Source organism: Trichosurus vulpecula, chromosome 1 (assembly GCF_011100635.1).
Source record: "Trichosurus vulpecula isolate mTriVul1 chromosome 1, mTriVul1.pri, whole genome shotgun sequence".
In the NCBI taxonomy this organism is placed as follows: Eukaryota; Metazoa; Chordata; class Mammalia; order Diprotodontia; family Phalangeridae; genus Trichosurus; species Trichosurus vulpecula.
In genome coordinates, this window is record NC_050573.1 from 121,187,017 (window position 1) to 121,208,554 (window position 21,538).

Below are 21,538 nucleotides of genomic sequence, written 5' to 3' on the forward strand. Positions count from 1 at the left end.
ATCACAAGGCATTGGATGTTGCTGACACTGAATAACATCCCAAAAAATATATATAGTTGGGTTTTTTTGGATGGGCAGGAAATGACTGGTTACAGTTGTGGGAATCACTCCTAAATAATCTATATACAGTCAGACTACAAACTTCTTAGAACAAAGATCAAAATTAATATGAGGTTAGAAGCAAACAAAACAAAAAAGAAACATAGCATGCAATGAAAAGTTGTAGCCAGACCTGTTTAAATATGTCATTGATGCCAAAAACTAGAATATAGATGGATGGAAAGACATTAAAAGTGATTACAATAATTCTATACCAAAGTTTAATTAATAACATATCAAGTATCATATTGAGGAAGTCAAAAGAGCCTGAAGACTACTTTAACCAGTAAACGTTTGACTTGTTTGCCAAGTAATGAAAGCTGTCAGCCATGGGGAACACTGGTTTAAAGCATAAAACTTTTGTGTAAAATCTTATGCCTTCCTTTTTATATCACCTCATTAAAACACAGAGAAGCAACAATTAGCAAAAGCAGTTTGAAGCAAAGTCACCCTGAGGACATTTAAAGATGGAGCTAGAAGGATAATAGAAAGACAAAAAAGATAGAAAAGATCTGGAAATATTCTTGTAATAAAAATCTTTTCACCATCAAGAACAGTGGAACCATCACACTTGGACTCCAACAATACAGTCCTATATGTGCTTATTGAGGAGGTAGAAATGAAACTGAAATGAATAAAGAAAGGAAAAGCAGCTGAACTAGAGGAGCCCATGCCAGATGTGATACAATTACTAGGGTAGATTGATGCATGAGTTTTCAAGATAGGTAAAGGGAATGAAGATATCAAAGGTAGGGGGAAATTCGTAGGCCTTGTTACTAAGTTCTCCCTCCCTGCTAAAAGGGCAATTGAAAGAACATCACCAGTTACCAATCTCTGTGCTTACTTTTCCAATATGTATAATTTTTATTAGAATAAGACACATATGCTTCAAAAACATCTCCAACAAGAATATTGGAAGAGAAAGGGAGCATTAGCCTTTAACATTTTTACGTTGTACTCTTAACTCGAAAATATAGAAAATATAAGATCCCATTGTGGTCACTGTTGTTGACTTTGTAAGTAACCTAAGGTGGTCCACCCTTGACAAATTATATTATAAATTATAAACTGATTAAATGCATGGAAGAGGTAAGAGTATCCTGATTGATAACTTCAATTAGGAACAACTTCACAGTGGAAATTTTAGCTGGACATTGAAGATGGGTAAAAATGTCAGCTGTTGAAGATGAAGGTCTAATAGAGGTGACCAGAGCTTATGAGAGAATATGGTTGTGGAGATATAGATTTGGGAGTCATCTGAATAAAAGTCATAAGTTAGAGGAGTAGATGAGTGCTCCATGGCAAAGATAAAAGAGAAGATGGTCTAGAACCAGACTCCATACTTAGGTGGGAAACAGGAGCAAACCACTGAAGGAGAACAAAAAGAAGCAGTCAAAAAGATAGGGAAGTAAAGGTAGAGCTTTATCAAGGAAGACAAAAGAAAAAAACATATCAAGAAAGGAGACCTGGTCAATAGTATTAAAGAATATCGAATGCAGAAATCACCAAGGAAATTCAGTCTGAAAAGAGGCCAGTGTACTTGGTAAACAGTAGCTTCTCATTCCCTTAGAGAGAGAAATTATAACTGAGTAGTGAAAATGGAAACCACATCAAAAGAGTCTAGGTAGTAAGTAGTTAATGAGAAAAAGAAGAAATGAATATAGACTGCTTTTTCTAAAAGCTTAACAGTGCATGGGAAAGAAAGAAAAATGGGATTTTTTGTTGGGCAAATCCACAAACAGTAAGTGGAATTGTGGTGCTTTGGTACATTATAGCACAATTTGGATAGAATATATTAATGGCATGGTTGTAAAGTGATATCAGTCAGTGTATTAATTTGCTGAGTATGCCTTTATAGCCAATTCCATAGAGCTGCCTTGAAAAACTCTTCTCTGACATGATTGCAAACTAACTTAAAGTTATAATCATTCAAAATACTTAAACTACTATCATGGGGTTTTCTCAGCCTCCCAGTAGAGGAGGTTGATTGACACCTAGCTTCCTAATATGATTTCAGGAGTAACCAGTCCTTAACAATGTTCAATTACATAGGCTAAATCCTTGTAATAGCAAGGTTTATAGAATTCACAGTCAGTGACAGATTGTACTTAAATAGTACCATATGGTGAAGACCACGGAGATATTTAGCAGTACCTACCCTGTAACTGTTAGATAGGGTAGGGGAAGCAGATATAATGCCTCATCTCCTTTCAACCCCTCCTTCTTTAAAGGAAAAAGACAGGGGAAATGTAGCTCCCAGCTACTTTCAGCTTCCAAGGTAATAGAAAGGCAACAAATATAATGTAATTCTTATTCATTTTGTGTTTTGAGACCTCCTTAGCCCTTTCAATGGACTCAGGGTCAGTTATCTCAGGGAACTAACTGGAAGTGAACGATGGGGAAGAAGCAGCAAGAATTCTGCTTTGGTCAGGAACTCTAATAACTAATTGTAAACTTTAGGAAGGCCTTATAGTGGTCTCCATCATCTCCATTTATTTATTCTAGTGGATTGTCTTAAACTCAGAATGGCACTTAGAGGCAATTAGGTGATGCCATGGTGTACAGAGCACTGGGCCTGAAGTCAGAAAGATCTGAGTTCAAATTTTGTCTCAGACACTTAATAATTCTGTGACACTGGATAAATCATTTAACCTCTCTTTGCCTCAATTTTCTCACCTGTAAAAGGGGATAATAGCACCTTCCACTCAGGGTTGTTGTGAGAATCAAATGAGATAACTGTAAAATGTTTAGCATAATGCCTAGAACATAGGAGGCACTTCAAAATCGCAAGTTTTTTAGTTGCAACCAGAGTTGGCCCATCCCTTGGCACCCTCTGTATAGAGACTGCCTTTATTAGGAGGATTAGAACCTATTTAAAAGTCACAAAAGAATGGCCAATATATTGCCAAATTGCCATCTGGATGACCAATAGCCAGTCAGTTTGCTAAACTTTTTAGCTTGTGAAGATCTCAATTGTGATCACTACCAGATGACTTGTAAGAGAATCTTTGGGGGCAGTAGGCAAAAAGAGGACAGAGCCCCTCCACTTCCACTTGGATTAGGGCACAATGGGAAAGGAGGAAAGAGGCAGCTGGTGAGGAATGGATCCCACTGTATCCAAGGGAAGAACCATACCTGCTACTGAGTGTTTTAGAACTGTGAAGCTGCTTTGAGGCACTCTAGGTTTGAAATAGAATAAAGCCATTCTTTGTGTCTTTCCAAAGCCTTCAGTGAGTCTAAAGGAGTTACTCTGAGTGAAGGCAGCCCCTTAGAATCAGAGGGTAGCTATGAGGACCATAATAAGACCTTCCCAAAGATTATAATTGGTTCTAAGATGTCCCGACCAAGCCAGAATTATAATTGCTTCCTCCTCACCCTTCACTTCTAGTTCCTTGAGATAACTTCATCTGAGCCAATTGAAAACTCTAAGGCAGTCCCAGAACTCACCCCTTTTTTGCTAGCCCATAAATTAGGTAGGAAACCCAACCTGGAAACAAAGCAAAACCAAAAAACCCTCGGCTAGTCCAATGGCTGTTCCACCTTCCACATGCCACATTCCCCAAGCCACACTTCACTTTCATTGATGCACAATGAAAGCTTGTATAGTGTTTAGAGATGGGTTGGGGTTATATTACAGTGACACCTTGACATGGTACCTTTTTTCTTTCCCCTAGTTTAACAATTTAAACAAGATTCAGTTGTGAATTACAAATCACTCTACAGAAATCAGCATGATCATCATTATTTTCTTTGCCTTTTTTTACTAAGTTTTTAACTGACTTACCCCAAAGTCAGTTCGAACTGGGAACAAGCCAGTCTTTCAACGCCTAGTTTTAGTACTCTGACCCAAGTGACATTATAGATAATTTTTGATATGATACTATTCTTTAAGGAAAATTCAGTAGTTTTTCAAATATGAACTCTCTAATGACCCAGGTTATCTCTGCTCATGAAGAGAAAATGTCATTAAGACACAGAGGGAAACTGTGCTCTATAAGAGGTCATATCACAAGTTCTAAGCAGTGGCTGGGAGATAATCCAGTCCTCTTTAGTTCAGTCCGATGTTTAATCAATTATTCTATGTTTTCCTCTTCCCATCTTTCAACATTCAAGTAATATACATCACAACTTCCCAGACTTAGTGAGTGGTAGTCAGTGTATCAACAAACATTTGTTAAGCATCACTATATGCCAAGTGCCATGTTTGGTGCTAAGGATACAAGTACAAAAATTGAAACAAGCCCTTCTCACAAGGACTGACATTCTAATGCTGGTACCTATGTAAGAATTGTCAACAGGCAATCACAACTTATGTGAAAACCAGTTTTATTACAAGAGAAATTAACTTGCATGTGGAACCCAAAGAGTTCACAATTCATGCAGAACTTTGCGTGTTTATAACAGCAGGACAAAGATACCAGGAAGGGACTTGGCATGAGAGGGAACAGGTATAGTAAAGTAAAGGCAGGCAAAAGACAAAATCCCTCCCAAAGGAGAGAAGTAAGGAAATGGCAAAAGCCACATTCTTTTCCCTTGGGAACTGCTAGACTATGAAGATAGGAGGATCTGCTTATGTGCAAAGGAGCCCAGCCGCAAAAGCATTTTCTCAACCTGGCCCAGACTGGCTGGTGCCTGTCTTGCCTCCCAAGGACACACCAGGAATCCAGCTTGGGGTGCAAACAACAAATTATGTCAGCTAGGGGGTGGGAGCTCAGGGAGGGAGGGCTTTGTCCTTGACACACTCAGGGCCTCCTACATGCTCTGGGTCCAGGGTTTCTGGACGATATCACAACTCAAAAAGGGGACCTCTTAAAGGTCCTTAACAGTATATGTGTAAATAGACATGCAATAAATGTAAAGTAACTAAATACAAAGTAGTTAAGTACAATGTATTATGGAGGAAGTGCAGTTCACAATTGGGAGGACCAGGAAAGGCTTCACGCAGAAGATGGCGCTTAAGCTGCATCTTAAAAAAGAGAGGAATTCTGAAAAGTAGAAACAAGGTTGGAGTGCTTTCAAATGTTGGGGCCAGCCAGAGCAAATGCACAGGGGTAGAAGATAGACTGTCATATATTAGGAACAGATAAAAAACCATGAAAAGTTATCGTGACCAAAAATGTTTTCACCCCATAAGCAACCTTGAAATGATCTTTCCAAACTTAGACTATTCTTCAGACAAACATATGGTCTATTATTGGACCTGGACCTGAAGCCTTGTGAGATCATTAAGAATGGTTAAAGTGTTGAGTCTTCTGCATCCCCTTTTAGAACCTAGGGTCACCTCCACACCATACGGGAGTAGGGGGGAGTGAGAGAGAGGGGGGGGAGAGAGAGAGAGAGAGAGAGAGAGAGAGACAGACAGACAGACAGACAGAGAGTGTGTGTGTTTATTAAGCATTTACTGGCTTACTATGTGTCAAACACTATGCTCTGAGGATACAGATACAAGCAAGCAAGAAAATGCCTGCCTCAAAGATCTTCCATTCTAATGGGGGAAGGAAACTGGAAAGGGGTGAGAGTAATATGTGTGGCAGAATGGCATAGAAATGTACTGAAAGTGTGCTGGAGGTAGAAATCCAACCAAGAAGTGGTGTAATAGTGTCAAGGTTCCAGGGGCAGAGTCCAAGGTTCTAAGGGTAAAGTGGTTGTGATGATCATGGATGATATAGAGTTCTATAAATAGTGGTATGCAGATATCAAATTGAAGAAGCAATGGATGAATTGTCAGGCATCTGACAATAGATCCTTTCCAAGTAATGTCAGCTTTTCATCTTGGAATTCTAAAGCCTATGGTAAGAAGAGAATGCAGTTTCTCTGATGGAAACATCTGTATGTTTATGAACAGGCATATAGTATCTACCCAAACTAAAGGCAATACATCTTCTCTATCTTTTGATAGATGTCCCATTGCAGTGAATGTCAGTGAGGTTTTGAGATTCAGCAAATCAGTATATGAAGATGGAAAAAGTACTGATGTGTTCTAGTCTTTTACCTCCCTGAAGCTTGAAAACAGTTAATATTGGTGTCCTTTAACCATAATACACACCACCTATCATTTGAATAAATAACCATAGCAGTGCCTCCTCAAAGACCCTTTTGAATCTAATAGGAAAAATAAACTGGGTCTTCAATTTATTTTCTTATGTACCTTATCATAAATATCAGGCTGACTGGGTTGAATTGTAGTTGTTATTCAAAGGAGGTTATGGATGACCTATCATCACCATCATCACCACCACATCATCATCATCATCATCTTCCCCCTTCCCCCTTGTACTTCTTCTAGGCAGTCCCCATCTCTTGAGCAAACTCCTTTCTCTCCCAGCTCAGCAGTTTCCATCACTGTCATTGTTCAATTATGTGCTGCTGCAAACTTGTAGGCATTAGACTATGAGCTCCTTGAGAAAAGGAATTGTGTTTATTATTTCTTGGTAGCACCAGCCCTTAGAACAATGCCTGGAACATAGCAGGTACTTATTAAATACTTGTTGACTTGATTCAACTATAAGACATTCCATCTCCCACCTCCTTGTCTTTATAGACGGTCACTCCCTCCTTAGCATTGATCCTTAAAATTCCTAGCTTCTGTCAAAGAAAAACCCAGATGCCATCTCTTAAAGCAAACCCCTTCCAGTCCCACCACTTGTTAATGTTTTCTCTTCTTGAAGTTGCTTTGTATATGCTTGAAATTTGCCTATTTGTGTGGACATTGATCTCTCTCTCTCTCTCTCTCTCTCTCTCTCCTCTCCTCTCCTCTCCACCTCCTCAACCCCTCCCCCTCTTATCTTCTCTCTCCCCCTTAATCCCCCATTTCTCTCTCTCCCTGGTAGAAAGTTTCATGAGGTCAGAACTGTTTCTTTATCTTTGTATCTGCAGTGTCTAGTATAGTGTCTAACTCACATAATAGGCTCTTAACAAATATCTTTTGATTGTTGTTGAATCTCATCTCTTCCACCCCATGGTTGGAGATGATGATTTTATGCAAGATATTGACCCTATAAACATATACTTCTTCCCCAATTCTAACTTTATTCCTTACCCCTAAATTCAACAGTCCCATTGTTTGTACAAACTACAAATATCAATTTCCTTAACTATTTGCTTTAGTTAGAATCATAGAGCTGTAGACTATAGGGATTAGAATGGGCCTTAACAATCATCTAAGCCAAACCCCTTATTTTGTAGATGAGAAAATGAAGAACTAAAGGGGCGATTGACCTGTCCAAGGTTATACCATGAATCAGTGGCAGAGCCAGACTGGAAGCAAATCCCAATAATAGTGTTCTTTCTACTACTGTTGTCTGTATGTTCATTACATGTTGGGTAAAGTCAGTGTTTTGAATGTTGGATGGTAATCCCCTGGAGCACAACCATCATTGTGTCATGGGCCTCTTTGGAAGCTTGCTATGGATTCCCCAGAATAACATTTTTAAATACATAAAACAAAATGCATAGGATTACAAAAGAAATCATCTACATTGAAGTACTATTGTCAAAATATTTTTTGAAAAAACCTAAGTCCATGGACCCCAGAACGATTCTAAAGGATAGGTCTGTATCTATTTAAAATGTTTGATTGGCTGGTTCTTCCATGGGAGTCCTACTCTGATTTTTCCTACTCCTTATGCTCATAAGTTGTATATCTCTAGCACTTATAAGGTTATATATGTTATCTTGTCTGCTCCTCACAACAACCTTATGATGCAGGTGCTATTATTATCCCCATTTTATAGATGAGAAAATTGATGCTGAGGGAAGTTAAATGACTTCTCCAACATTGCACACAGCATCTGAGGCAGGATTTAAACACAGACATTTCTGATTCCCTAGTCCAATATGCAATTCACTATGCCTCCTAGCTGCCTCATCATGATAGAGAGGTGACCTTTGGTTCTCAAAGGCCACACTAGTTGAGTAAAAGGCCTTGGAAGGTCCTGCTCAACTGGAGAGGTTTCAGATACAAGTCCAGCAATGAAATAATATCACTTGTTGGAAAGCAAACAGCCCACTTTGGAAAAGCTCATCAACAAATGGTTGGCCACCAGGGGATCAAATTTTAAGTCACAGAAACTCATGGAGACCATCAAGTGAGGGAGTAGAACATTTATAGTCATGGAGAAGCAATGTGGCAGTGTAGGAAAAGCATTGCTTTGGAGTCAGATGACTTGGGTTCAAATCATGATTCAGATGTTTACTACTCTGACTTTGTGTAACTCACTTAATCTCCATGGACCTTATGACATATAGTTTTACGGCAATTAATCATTTTATTAATGATACTAGCATATAAGTAATAAAAGGGTCAGTGGCACTCTCAAGTGCCAAAGACCCATCATGGAATTAACTCAATGCTTATATGCCCTTGGAAGAGTGGATGTTCCTGAGGGTAGCAATCAACTAATGAGAGATGAATATTATAATGAGAGGTGACCTTGTTCTAATAAGAGTCTGGGGGACATGACTCTGATCACTCAGTCTTGGTCATATCACCCACATTACCCATATCACTCCATCTAGGGTAATCTAGACAAAAGGTGGGGTGCACTTCTACTCAGACCTGTCTGAGCAAAACACAATGAGCCAGAATCCATCAATTCACTTAAACTAAAATTTCTTTACCTTTTGAACAGATCTGAGTTTTCTAGTTGGGTCAGTTTCTCTCAAGATTTCATTTCATCATGAACCCTGCACTTCAAAGGCTGGCTGAATAACCTACAAGGGTCGATTTCTAAATGAGGAAAGGAAGGGGGGGAACCTTAATCTTAATTCAACAATTGGCTATTAATATAGGAGAGAAATAATCATTTCTCTCAGCCTCACTATCCTTATCTGCAAAATGGAAGGATTGTCTTCCTTGGCCCCTTCTAGCACTATATCAATGTCCCTAAGGAAATATCAGATCCTTGAGGTATTGAGCTAGGCACCATACTGAGGTAGGAACTTTGATACAAGGTGGTGCTGATACAGAGGGAAGATCAAACCTTGATGCTTAACCACATCCATTTCCTTTCCTCGTTCTAGTTCTTGGACATCTCAGTTAAGTGGACCACACAGGAAACCTTTCCTCCTAAATACCTTCATTATGACCCCGAAACATCTCATCAGCTGCTGTGTGACCAATGCCCCCCTGGCACTTACCTGAAGCAGCACTGTACCACAAGGAAAAGGACCCAGTGTGAGCCCTGCCCCCATCACTACTACACCAAGAGCTGGCATTTTAACGAGGAGTGTCTATACTGCAGCGGAATGTGCAAAGAGCTGCAGTATGTGAAGCAGGAATGTAACAGCACTCACAACCGAGTGTGTGAATGTGTGGAAGGACGGTATCTGGAACTGGAGTTTTGTCTAAGGCACACTAGCTGTCCCCCAGGATTCGGTGTAGTACAAGCAGGTAGGTGGCTGATTTCCATCCCCGGCAAAATTAATTAGTGTTGTACATCGCACAGGAGAGTCACGAGAGTGAAAGATAAAGAAACAAACTTGTTCTGATGACACAACAGGATAGCAAACTCCAAAGGCAATGGAAGAAGCTTCCTGGGTTATACCTCTGCCATGGACTGTTGCCAAAGGAGCTGCTCTCTGAGGAATCCGGTGGTACTAAAATGCAATTTAGTGACAAGTCTCAAATGTAGCAAATTGCGCTCTAATGAGAAACATGATGGATTGCCCTTTTTTCAAAGGAGCCTACTCTGGGTTACACTGTTTATACCTGATAAATACTCCGTTTTTCATTTGGAAGCTGGCTGCTTCAAGCTACAATGCTTTTTGACAAACATCAGAAATGTTAATTGATACCAAGAGAGTAATTATACCAATATTAATGAGGCGCCAGAGCTGTAACAATGCACAGTTATAATAAATTATGTCAAAAAATGAGAGCCATTTGGGAGCGCATATTTTTATTATTAAAAAGAAAGCCGGCTCTTCCTTTGGCAGGGAATTCAAACATGTGCTGCATGTCTGAAAAGGATAAAGGCTGGAGCAATGTGTCTTCAATTGTTTTATTCTTCATTTTAGATGAAACAAATTCTTAAACCCAAGCACAAATGCTAGTCTAGAAACAAAGTGTTTCCTTTCCTTTATATTTTGAAAATCAGGGTAGAGTAATGGTTAGAGAACTGTCATTGCAGACAGGAAGAGCTAGGTTCATCTGACACACACTGGCTAATTTCCCTAGCCAAGGTATGAAACTTCTCAGTGCTCTAGACCAGTGGCATCAACCTCAAGCATAAATGGAGACCGCTAAACCATATGTAAGGATTCCTGCGGGCCACATGTTGACTTAGAAACCCACACATTAACGTGATCCATATTTTATCGTATTTTAATTTATTTTGTTAAATATTTCCCAACTATATTTTAATCTACCCTCTCACCCCCCACCCCATCCCCAACGTACACATACTTGGGAGTGTTGCTGGTGGCATGGCCAGCTGGACAGTGTTTGATACCTTTTGCCACATGCAGCTCTGTAACATCATAAGTTGCAAAGAAGATGCCAACTTGTATTGATAGAGGGAGTTTCCTCACCTGGGAATTCCCTATATCAATTAGATCACAGATTCTGACCTATTTCCTTTATCCTACATTTTGAGAATACAAGTTTGGGTCAGATATCATGGAATCCTCAGACAAGCTGATTTTTTGTTTACCACATTTATAAAATTCCAACATAGCCCATACATACATACATATATACATTCATACATACATACATACATACATACACACATACTCGAAAATTTTTAGAATATTTCAAAGAATCATGGTATTTTAGAACTAAGTTAGCCTTCAGAGATTATCTAGTCCAACTAAGGTCAATAAAATTAAGGGATATCTACCCAAAATCACATAACTGGTAGGTGAAAATGAGAGGATCAGACAGATGACACACATGTGGCTCCAATGGATAGAATGCTGGGCCTGGAGTCAGGAAGATACTTAGTTGGTTTTTTTAGTCATGTCCATCTCTTTGTGACCTTCATTTGGAGTTTTCTTGGCGTTTTCTTGGCAGAGATACTGGAGTAGTTTGCCATTTCCTTCTCCAGCTCATTTTACAGATGAGAAAACACGAGGCAAACAGGGTTCAGTGACTTGCCCAGGATCACACAGCTAGTAAGAATCTGAAGCTGTATTTGAACTCAGGAAGATGAGTCTTTCTGACTCCGGGCCTGGTGTTCTATCCACTGTACCACCTAGCTGCTCTCAGGAAGACCTCAGTTCAAATTAAGCCTCAGGGATTGGTGTTGCCATTATTCCCATTTTAGAGGTGAACAAATTGAGACCGAGTGAAATTAAGTGATTTACCCAGGGTCACAAAGCTAGTAAGTACTGCGGCATAATTTAAACTAAGTTCTCCCTGATTCTAGTGTCCTATCCACTACACCGCCTATCTGCCTTTGCCACTTCTGTCCCTGTAGAGTCACTCTACCAAAATCACAAAATTTCAAAGGTGGAAGGTTCCACTTCAGTAGCTGTATAGTTCAATCCATTCCTAAAAAAGAATTCCTTCTGCAATACGTATGATATTACTTCATCATCATCATTATCATCATCATCATCATCTCTCTCTCCCTCCACCTCTCTCTCTGTCTCTCTGCTTCTCTCTCTATCTGTCTCTCTGTCTCTCTCCCTCCCTCCACCCCTCCTCCTCTCCCCCCATTTCTCTTTCTCTTTCTCTCTTTAGGGAGAACTCTAAAATTAGTTTCCTGGAAACACCTGAGGGAGGAATTCTGTTGACCCAACCCTCCCCAGTTTGTACTGAACATAGTATTATTAAAAATAATTTAATCTAGACTTCAGCAGAAATGAACATTTTAGATTTCAGTGAAGAGATTTACAGAATAATGAAGCTGGGAAGAAGGGACCTCCTTGAAGGAAGCATGAAACCATGTTTACAAAGAAAAATATGAGCCAGAATTCTCAGGACAAAGGCAGCCATTCTACCTGGCCCACCACAGAAGGCCTCATTTACTTCTATCTCCCTCCCCGGCCCCCACTTTCCATGAACGCACAGGCTGTCCTCTCAACTGGAAAATGTTTTCCAACATAAGCAGAAGGAAGGATATGGGATGTCTGCTTCCAAAACATTAATCTTCCCCCACTCCAGCCCCCCTTTTTCAATGAAATGCCTCTGCACCTTATTTTCTTCTCCTGACGCTACTATACTTCTAAGCCACATGGAATTTCTTATACCAGAATGGTGGCCTCCTCCAACCGTATTGCAGGCCTATTTCTGCACATTCTGGTGATGCTAAAGATTGTGCTTTGTATTTCTGCTAACATGAGGTTAGGAAACAGAGTCAACCATTTAAATTTATACCCAAATTTTGGAAAGATTGGAAAGATGCTGTATGCCCTCTGTGGAAGCTCTTTCCACCAACACTAATTCCACCAAAACCTCTTACAACTGACATGCTAGTCCTTCATTCCTAGAGAGTTACCTGAAACTCACAGAGAGCTTGTTATTTTCCCAGAATCACAAACTTACTATGTGTCATAACCAGTATTGGAACGAAGTTCTTCCAGATACCTCTGCCTTTTGGCATCCCTGACCATGCAGGTCATGGCCCACCTTTACCAGGAAACCTTTCCTGATTCCCTTTAGTTTTCATGATTTCTCCCACTTTCTCAAATTACCATGGATATAGTTATCTGTTTAGGCCAGCTAGGTGGTGCAGGAGGTAAACTGCCCTGCCTGGAATTAGAAAGACTGATCCTGCTGAGTTCAAATCCAACCTCAGACACTTATTAGCTGTGTGACCCTGAGCAAGTCACTTAACTCTGTTTGCTTTGGTTCCTCATTTGTAAAATGAGCTGTAGAAGGAAATGACAAACCATCCAGTATCTTTGCCACTAAACAAAAACAAAAAACAAATCAAAAAAGCCAAATGGGGTCAAGAAGAGTTGAAAATGACCAAAATACTTATTTGTTTACATATAACTCAATAGAATGTGAGCTCCTTGAGGACTGAGACAGTTTTTCTTTTCTTTTTTCTTTTTCTTTATATCTTCAGCCCTACCGGGGATGGGTAACCTGTGGCCTCAAGGCCACATGTGGCCTTTTAGGTTCTTGGAGTTCAGCATTTTGACTGAGTCCAATATTTACAGGACAAATCCTTTTATTAAGGGGATTTGTTCTGCGAAGTTTAGATTCAGTCAAAGGGCCACGCTCGAGGACCTAGAGGGCCACATGCCAGCCTAGAGGGCTGCATGTGGCCTGGAGGCCTCAGACCCACCCCTGCTAGAACATGGTAGGCATTTAATAAATGGTTGTTGGATTGATTGGATTCCTTACTCTAAGATGTTGCCATCTTGTCCAAAATAGTATAATAATGAATAAAATGAAATTATACTGGAGATTTCTGCAGTGAAATTATAGTCCTTTGATGGTCTAGCCACTAGACCACACTGTTTCTATTTTTCTAGCTTTAAATAAAATAAATAAAATGATAATTAAGATAAACTTTCCCATTGTTTGGTACTCCTACCTTGTAGAAAAGATATTGAATGAAGAACAGGAGGGTATTAGGAATTTTCTAGAGTTCCCCTTAAAAGCTTTTTCGTTGCTATACTATCTTCACCCAAGTCATTAAGTACCCATTAGTTGCAAAGGAAAAAGACAACATGGGTTACCAAATGGGGAGCTTGCCTTGGAGTGAGAAAGGCTTGGGTTCAATTCCTACCTCTGATGTATTGACTCTGTGACCACAAGCAACTCTCTTAGCCCTTCTTTGTCCTCCGACAAGCTCTCAAAGGCTATAAATTAGGGAATTGGTATTGTCCTACTTTGGCAAAAAAAAAAAAGGTTATTCACTGAAGAAATCATAGGTCTAGTAAAAAAAAGAAAAAGTCAGGGCAGTAGATAGAAATATACAGAATAGATTACAAATAGAATCTTCTGTGAGAGCTGACAAGTTCCACTCTCAGATGAATGATTATAGCTAATAATAATAGCTAACATTTATATAGCACTTGCTAAGTACTTTACAATTGTTATCTCATTTGATCCTCATAACAACCCTAGGATGCAGGTACTGTTATCATCTTCATTTTTATAGGTGAGGAAACTGAGTCAAACAGATTTAAGTGACTTGCTTAGGGTCACACAGCTAGCATCTGAAGGTGGATTTGAACTCAAGTCCTTCTGACTCCAGGCCCAGAACTCTATACACCATGTCACCTAGCTATCTCTAACTGGAAAGAGAATTACACAGTTCTCTCCATTTACATCTTTCTAGCAGTTAGCATTGTATAGCATGTTGTTGTTTAATGCATTGGAATGATCTACTGTAAATATAATTTAAATACTGCTAACCCACACTAGATGGAGATATTTTCATATGCAAATATGCTATGCAATATGTACATATCCATGCATAAAAGAGAGTATTGACATTATTAATTTTAATGACATCTTTATTTGTTGGCTGGTTCAAGTTCTTCCTATTAATGTTTTCTCCAAACATATCAAATGTCTTCCCACAGTGCAGTGAAATGCCCATATGATCATACTTCCTGTAAGTTATAATGGCTGTTCTCTTGAACACAACAGCTAAAGCAAAATAGGATATCATCGAACATCTATTATGTTGTTCTATGGCAGGTTTACATTTTGGAGGCAGTTCCATTTCCCTTCCTTTGTTCAACACTTTATTATATTGTAAAATTTTACTTCCCAAGGTTAGCACATTTATTAGCCAGTGCGTATGCTGATGTACAAGGCAAGAGAGAACATCACTAGGGGCTGGTTAGAATTTAGAGACATGACATTTAGATTACATTAATTGAATGATGGAACAACAAACAGAAATTATTTTCCACCAGAATCCATGATTTTTCAAGAGCAGTAGTTTAAAGGACTCAGTTGACATCTGTTCTTTCCTGACCATTCTGTCTGTGGTGTAAGTGAACATAGAAAGTCAGTCTAAAGGATAACGTGGTCTACAACAGTGGGGACAACTTAACAGAGGACTTTTTATGGGATTTGTCAGAACCATACTAATGCCATACCTGCTGTGAGAGTCTTTGATTCTGAAGTGCTAAACTGGCTGTTATCTTTCCTGAAGGAACCCCAGAGCGAAATACCATTTGCAAAAGGTGCCCAGATGGATTTTTCTCAAATGAGACTTCCTCTAAAGCACCGTGCAGGAAACACACAAATTGCAGTGCCCTCGGTCTCCAAATGGCATCAAAAGGAAATGCAACTCATGACAATCTCTGTGCTGCAAACACAGAAGCAACTCAGAAATGTGGAATAGGTAATTATGTTCCCAAAGCCTTTCTCTGCCAATGTGGCAGTACCTTGCATGATAAGGCTTGCCCTAAAACCTCTTCCTTTCTGCCTGTTCTGTCATATTTCTTCATCTAGCATGATTTATCATGACTCATTCAATGTCATTCAGAACCTCCCTGCCTCAATTTATTCAACAGTCATTTCTGAATGCTGTTGTTCTGGCTATGATCTTTCATGTCAATATCTACTATTTAATAACCATACTTCAAAAATTACTACTATCTCATGCATTCCTATTTCATGGCTGATGTAGTCTTTTCTACCTTCATTTGCGCCCCTTTCTGCCTATGTTCAGATACCATTCATTGGATGGTGGGGAAGGAGGGAACTAAGTGGGGAGGGAAGGAACTAGGAGAGATGTAGAGTGGGCTATTCAAAAAAGAGAAAAGTTCAAACTGGAATTTTTTTAAAGGTAGATCATATTATCACTTTCAACTAACATGACTATTGTTGACTAAGGTATAAATTAGGTACTAACAGATGAAATGAGGTTAGCTAATGAAAAATTACAATTCATAATAGATTGTTATAGCCTAAGAGGCTCACGTATCATTAACATCTAAATCCTAAGATCTACTGGTTTCGAATATTTTACTCAATAGAAGTCAGACATACTGCAATTTTTGATGGATCTGTCATCTCGTTCATGGAGACTCAGACCATGATCCATTCGTATTTTCTCGTTTTGTCGAAATCATGCTCATGTATCCCCCAAAATTCTGCATGGCAGTCCACCCATTCTGCTGGTGGACTTCTTCTTCATCCTTTAACATTGCATGGATACTAATAGAGCATATGACTGTTAATTGGCTATTCCTTGATCTTACTACATACCTGAATTTTGAATTAGTGAGAGTTTTTTGTTCCTCTTTGACTCACATTCTAGACTTTTAACTGTCCCTCACCCAAATTTTTTTGTCCAAGATCACCTCAGATCCTTGGTGACAGGCTTAGGAAGACCATAGCCACTATCTATCAGAAATTGTCACATGCTCCCTGTAAAACTCAGCTCTTTCAGAAAACTCAAGAGAGGTAGTCTACAGAGAAATATAATATGAACTCCTATTCAGACTAGGCCCTTCTACTTGTCCTCTACATGACATCTATTTTTGTATATAGATCATGTGGGACCTTGATATGCTTATTCTAAGTCACACTGTAATTTCCTTAAGAGTGGATTCTATGTCTGTTTTGTGCCGTGAATCCAAAGTACCCTGTGGATACTAGATAAGCATTAATTGAATTTAGTTATTGAAATTAAATTAGAGAAACAGTTTGAGGCAAAGATTTAGTCATGTCGATATTATCATCCTTCTTCAAAATTAACTGAGTAAGAAAAAAATATTAAGTGCCCTAGAAAACTTGGAAATTCAATTCACCTCAGCAAACAATTAAGTGCCCACTCTGTTCAAGAATATAAGTGAAATAGAATTTGCTCTCAAGGAGCTTGTATTCTACTTTGACAGTTCTAAGCAGGGTGGCACTATACAAGGAATCTCAGCTAAAAGAATCAGTGTATACAGCTGAATTTTAACACAACTTCTCATAGGAAACTGATGTTTCTAGAAATCAGTAGTTTCTCCAGAATCAAAGAGTCTAAGATCATTGTTATTCTAATTTTCCTCTTTCATCCCATTTAGATGTCACTCTATGTGAGGAGGCATTCTTCAGGTTTGCTGTTCCTACAAAATTTACCCCTAATTGGCTCAGTGTCCTAGTGGACAGTTTGCCTGGTACCAAGGTGAATGCAGAAACCATAGAAAGGATTAAACGAAGACACAGCTCTCAAGAGCAAACCTTCCAGCTGCTCAAGTTATGGAAGCACCAAAACAAAGACCAGGATATGGTCAAGAAGATTATTCAAGGTATGGTATTCCAAATCAAGACGCATGCAGGGATCTGAGAGAAATACTTTCATTGGGAAGTGAGAACTAATCAACTTCCCTTTTGAATATTATGGAACTGATGATCCTGCATCTTGAATCCTTGCTGAGTTCCAAATAATGTGGTCAATATGTTAATGTAATATGAGATGCCATTCCTCCCAAAAGGAAATAGGTCAACTTGTTTTCCTGTTGTTTCTTTTGGAAGCCAAATATGGGTACAGTATAAGAAAAAGCTACTTTCAACTCTGAGAGTCTGGTAAGGCCCAAATAGAATATAGGGCCTGCCTCCTCTACCTGAAACTTGACTTCTTACTCGGTTTCTTTTTTGGCAAGCAAACAAAAGTCATCTAACCACTATGGGCCTCAATTTCAACTTTAATCAAGGACATATGTTATATTTATTTGTTAAAGCACCTCACATTTATCAGGCAAAGTTTATAGGCATCCTCTCATTAATCCTCATGATGCAACCTGTTTTTTAAGAAACGACTTTAAGAATTGATGTTGTGAGAATTAATGGGACAGTATCTGAAGCTACAATTTCTTCAGTTAAAATTCAGAGTTTAGTAAAAACCATTCTATTAGCTGGCACTCATGGCCTAGTGCCATGGTTTGAATTTGTTGGAATCCTGTCAGCAGAGTGAAAGCAAGGACTATTGGAGCCAATGTGATATAGTGGAGAATATAGTAGAGATATTACATAAAGACTACTTACTTTCAAATCCCTTCTCAGGTACACAGTATCTGTGTGGCCCTGGACAAGTCATTTAGTGTCTCTGGGCCTCAGTTTCTTTATCTGTAAAATGAAAAGGATATAATTGATGATTCTTAAGTTCCTTTTCTATCAGTGATTCTGTGAATGAGGTTCTTTTAAAATCATATTTTAAATCTTATGAACAGCATAAGAGATCTTAAAACACCCCTTAAGAAACTTTCTTTTTCCTTTGTTCAGGCTAGGAAAACCACAATCCCAAAAATATAATCCCAAAACCTTTTTTATAGTCTGTGAACCAGAGGAAAAAGTCAAGTTGAATTCTAGGCCTTCGGATGCATAGATCAAAAGGGAAGGCAAAAGTTCTAGATCAGTGGATATTTGGCATCCATTCTGAAAAGTAAAATTCAGAAAAACATTTTCTGAATACACTTTGTAGACAATTTAGTAGTAACAAACAACCCAATGATAATTTCTTTCTTAGTGTAAAAGTCTCAGACAGCACAACAGCTGGTTGCTTTCATTTGTTGCAGATGGCAGATTCCTTGTGAAAATGGAAGAGGAAAACTAAAAGTTCTTTTCAAAAGGATAATTGCCCCCCTAAAACTGAAAAGGCAGTGTTCTATTTAAATAGGGCAGCTTCCCTAACCATCGTCATATCGTAGTTCCTCCCTGAAGTTTTTTTCTTTATGAAGGCCATTTCCTTGTTTATTTCTTAGATATGTTTACAGGGATTTTTCTTAATATGGGGATCACATGAGTGTATGTATTTATTAAAGACTGACTTGATGCCACAGAAATTAATTTTAGTTAGAACAGATTAACTATCAAGAGAACCAGAAAACATTAACTTGACTACACTTGAGCAGTACACTGCCCATTGATCAGGATTGTCATCATTTTTGCCTTGAGTAAATCCATCAGATTTGTGCCCAGTGATGATGGTGCTCCTGTATTTGAGCCCTATTGGTTTTTAGAGCTGTTCTGTTTTTCAGAATTGGAGTCTGTAGATTGTGGTATTATTAGATCATGGATGATGTTATAGAAATAATATACCTACCCCTCCCCAAACAACCCAACATTCAATTAATCCCAAATAATAGAAATGACTATTGTCTATTGACTTTATTCCATTGTCATTTTACTGTTCTTTTCAGACTAAGGTACTGGCTGCTCTCAATTATTGTTTTTTAAAAACTTATTATTTTATATTATTTTTATCTACCTAAGAAAGGAAAAGAAAGGTTATTCTCAGAACAAAATCATCACGTACTGGCTTAAGAGACTTTATCACAGGAATGTGAATCCAATAGCATCTCTTTCTGATTCCTAATTTACACAGATATTGACCTCTGTGAAAACACTGTGGTGAAACACATTGGACGCTGGAACCTCACTCTGGAACAACTCTGTAGTCTGATGGAAAGTTTACCTGGGAAGAAAGTAGGAAAGGAAGACATTGAAAAAACTATGAAGTTATGCAAGTCGACTGATCAGATCCTAAAGCTGCTCAGTCTGTGGAGAATAAAAAATGGTGATCAAGATACTCTGAAGGCCTTGGCGCATGGACTGAAACACTTAAAAACACTCCATTTCCCCAAAGCAATCCTTCAGAGTCTAAGGAAGACGGTCAAGTTTTTGCACAGTTTTACAATGTACAGATTATACCAGAAGTTATTTCTAGAAATGATAGGGAACCAAGTGCAGTCGGGTAAAATAAGCTGCTTATAACCAGCCATGACCTTTGGGGTAGCATTCACGCACACAGTGAGATGATGGAATATGTGAGTAAGCTATTCCTGTCTCTTCAGTGAGGATGAGTGAGTGGGTGGAGATGCATTCTGTTGTTCTGGGCCAATATGTGGTAAATAAGTGACTATCTTGGCGATGTGCAAGAGACAGTATACCCCCAAAATTCAATACACCCCAACCTTGGATCTGGTTCGATACCTACTGACTCTGTCTCCCCCTTTACTGCCAGAAGTAATTCAACTGGAATCAATAACCCAGACAGAAAATGTTTTTACTTCATCATGCCTTACTATGTATGGGAATGTCTTACTGGGAGAACTTGGAGTTTTCAGCAGTCCCGGATGCTTTTATCCAAAGTTCATTTAATGTAAAAGCTCCAAGCGTGCTGATAACACTAATGCAGTATTTGCTATTTATATTCATTCAGATAGGAGGTTTGTACATATTTATCATCTTAAATGGGAATTGTATAAGACTTAATTTTAGAAAGAGAAATTTATATTCTGTTTATTATTATGACAAATGAAAGTGATAAAATATATATATATATATATACATATATATATATATATTTTGATGGAGACTATGTAGCATTTCCTAATAGGTCCTGCCATTCTCCCTCCATGGAGTGTTGTTTATAATGTAATTTTCACTGTATAAGCTATAATATCTATGGATAGGAAAAATGTATAATTTAGCTGAGTTTTTAATGTGGGAAAAATGTGTGATATGTAAATTATCTGCTCTGAGAAAGTGAATGTATCTTATTTAAAAGATTTTATGATTTTACTTTATGAATCTTACCATTAAATTTTTTTCAGTGGACTTTTCAGTGTTTCACTTTTTACTGTTTCTGCCTAAAAAGGGCAGTTTGGGATTTGTGCTCCCTTTACTTTCCCTGCTCCACATATCTTGCCTTCTGTTGATTAAGAGCCCAGAGCTCAGAGTGATCAAAGTATTAATAACAGCCTGTAATTTCAGCAGGACATGTAAGATATGGCTAATCCTAGAAAACTACAAATATTGGGAGATGGCAAAAACTTTTACTCACAAAAACAAGCAAAGATGAGATCAAAATGCTCAGATGCCAGAAGGCAAGAGTGGCGGACACTTTAGTACTTGAAATAGTAAGCCAGGATGGAAATTAAATTCTGAGGTTCATAAGCAGGTGGAGAGGGCCTCAACTCGAAGGCTAGCTCTTTCCTTACTTATCTTTCTGTTTCCTCCTTGAACTCCTATTACATCAAAATAAATAGCAAAATGTCAACCAGAAGGATCCTTAGAGACCACCAGATAAAAATTCCCCTTCTCTCCCCACGCAAAATACACACACACACACACACACACACACACACACACGATGAAACTGAGATTCCAAAAGCAAATCCCTAGAGGTCGAATAGCTAAGAAATGATAAACCTATAAATCAAGCCATGTCCAACTTCACAGTGACTTTTTGACTATATCACACTGCATTAGATTTAAAGTGCTAAATTAAGTTGGAAGGCATTGCATCAGTTCTCAATTTCTAGAGCCAATTAGGCTTGTCTCCTTAATATTCCTTCTTGAGCAGCTCCACCAAGGGAAATAAGAGGACTGGAAAACTAATTCAATCCAATAAAAAATTTTTAAAAATTATTTATTCAGCAGCTCCAGCAAAAGACTTTGTTTAAGTTGAACAAATGTCCAAGGCCTACTCTTCCATTTCATTGATCTCATATTCCATTTAGCCACTAAAGTGATTTTCCTAAAGTGCAGGTCTGATCACGTTACTCCCCTCCTCAATAAACTGCT

The 21,538-nt window shown here is 38.6% G+C and overlaps 1 protein-coding gene across 1 annotated transcript in view; it reads left to right on the forward strand.

Moving 5' to 3' along the window:
- Positions 1–19,723, forward strand: part of TNFRSF11B (TNF receptor superfamily member 11b) — a 49,227-nt gene extending 29,504 nt beyond the window's left edge. Inside the window, 4 exon segments of the mRNA XM_036759898.1 lie at positions 9,121–9,490; positions 15,168–15,359; positions 17,035–17,259; positions 19,335–19,723. Coding sequence (XP_036615793.1) covers positions 9,121–9,490; positions 15,168–15,359; positions 17,035–17,259; positions 19,335–19,723 — 1,176 coding nt within the window.
- The last annotated feature ends 1,815 nt before the right edge of the window (positions 19,724–21,538 follow it).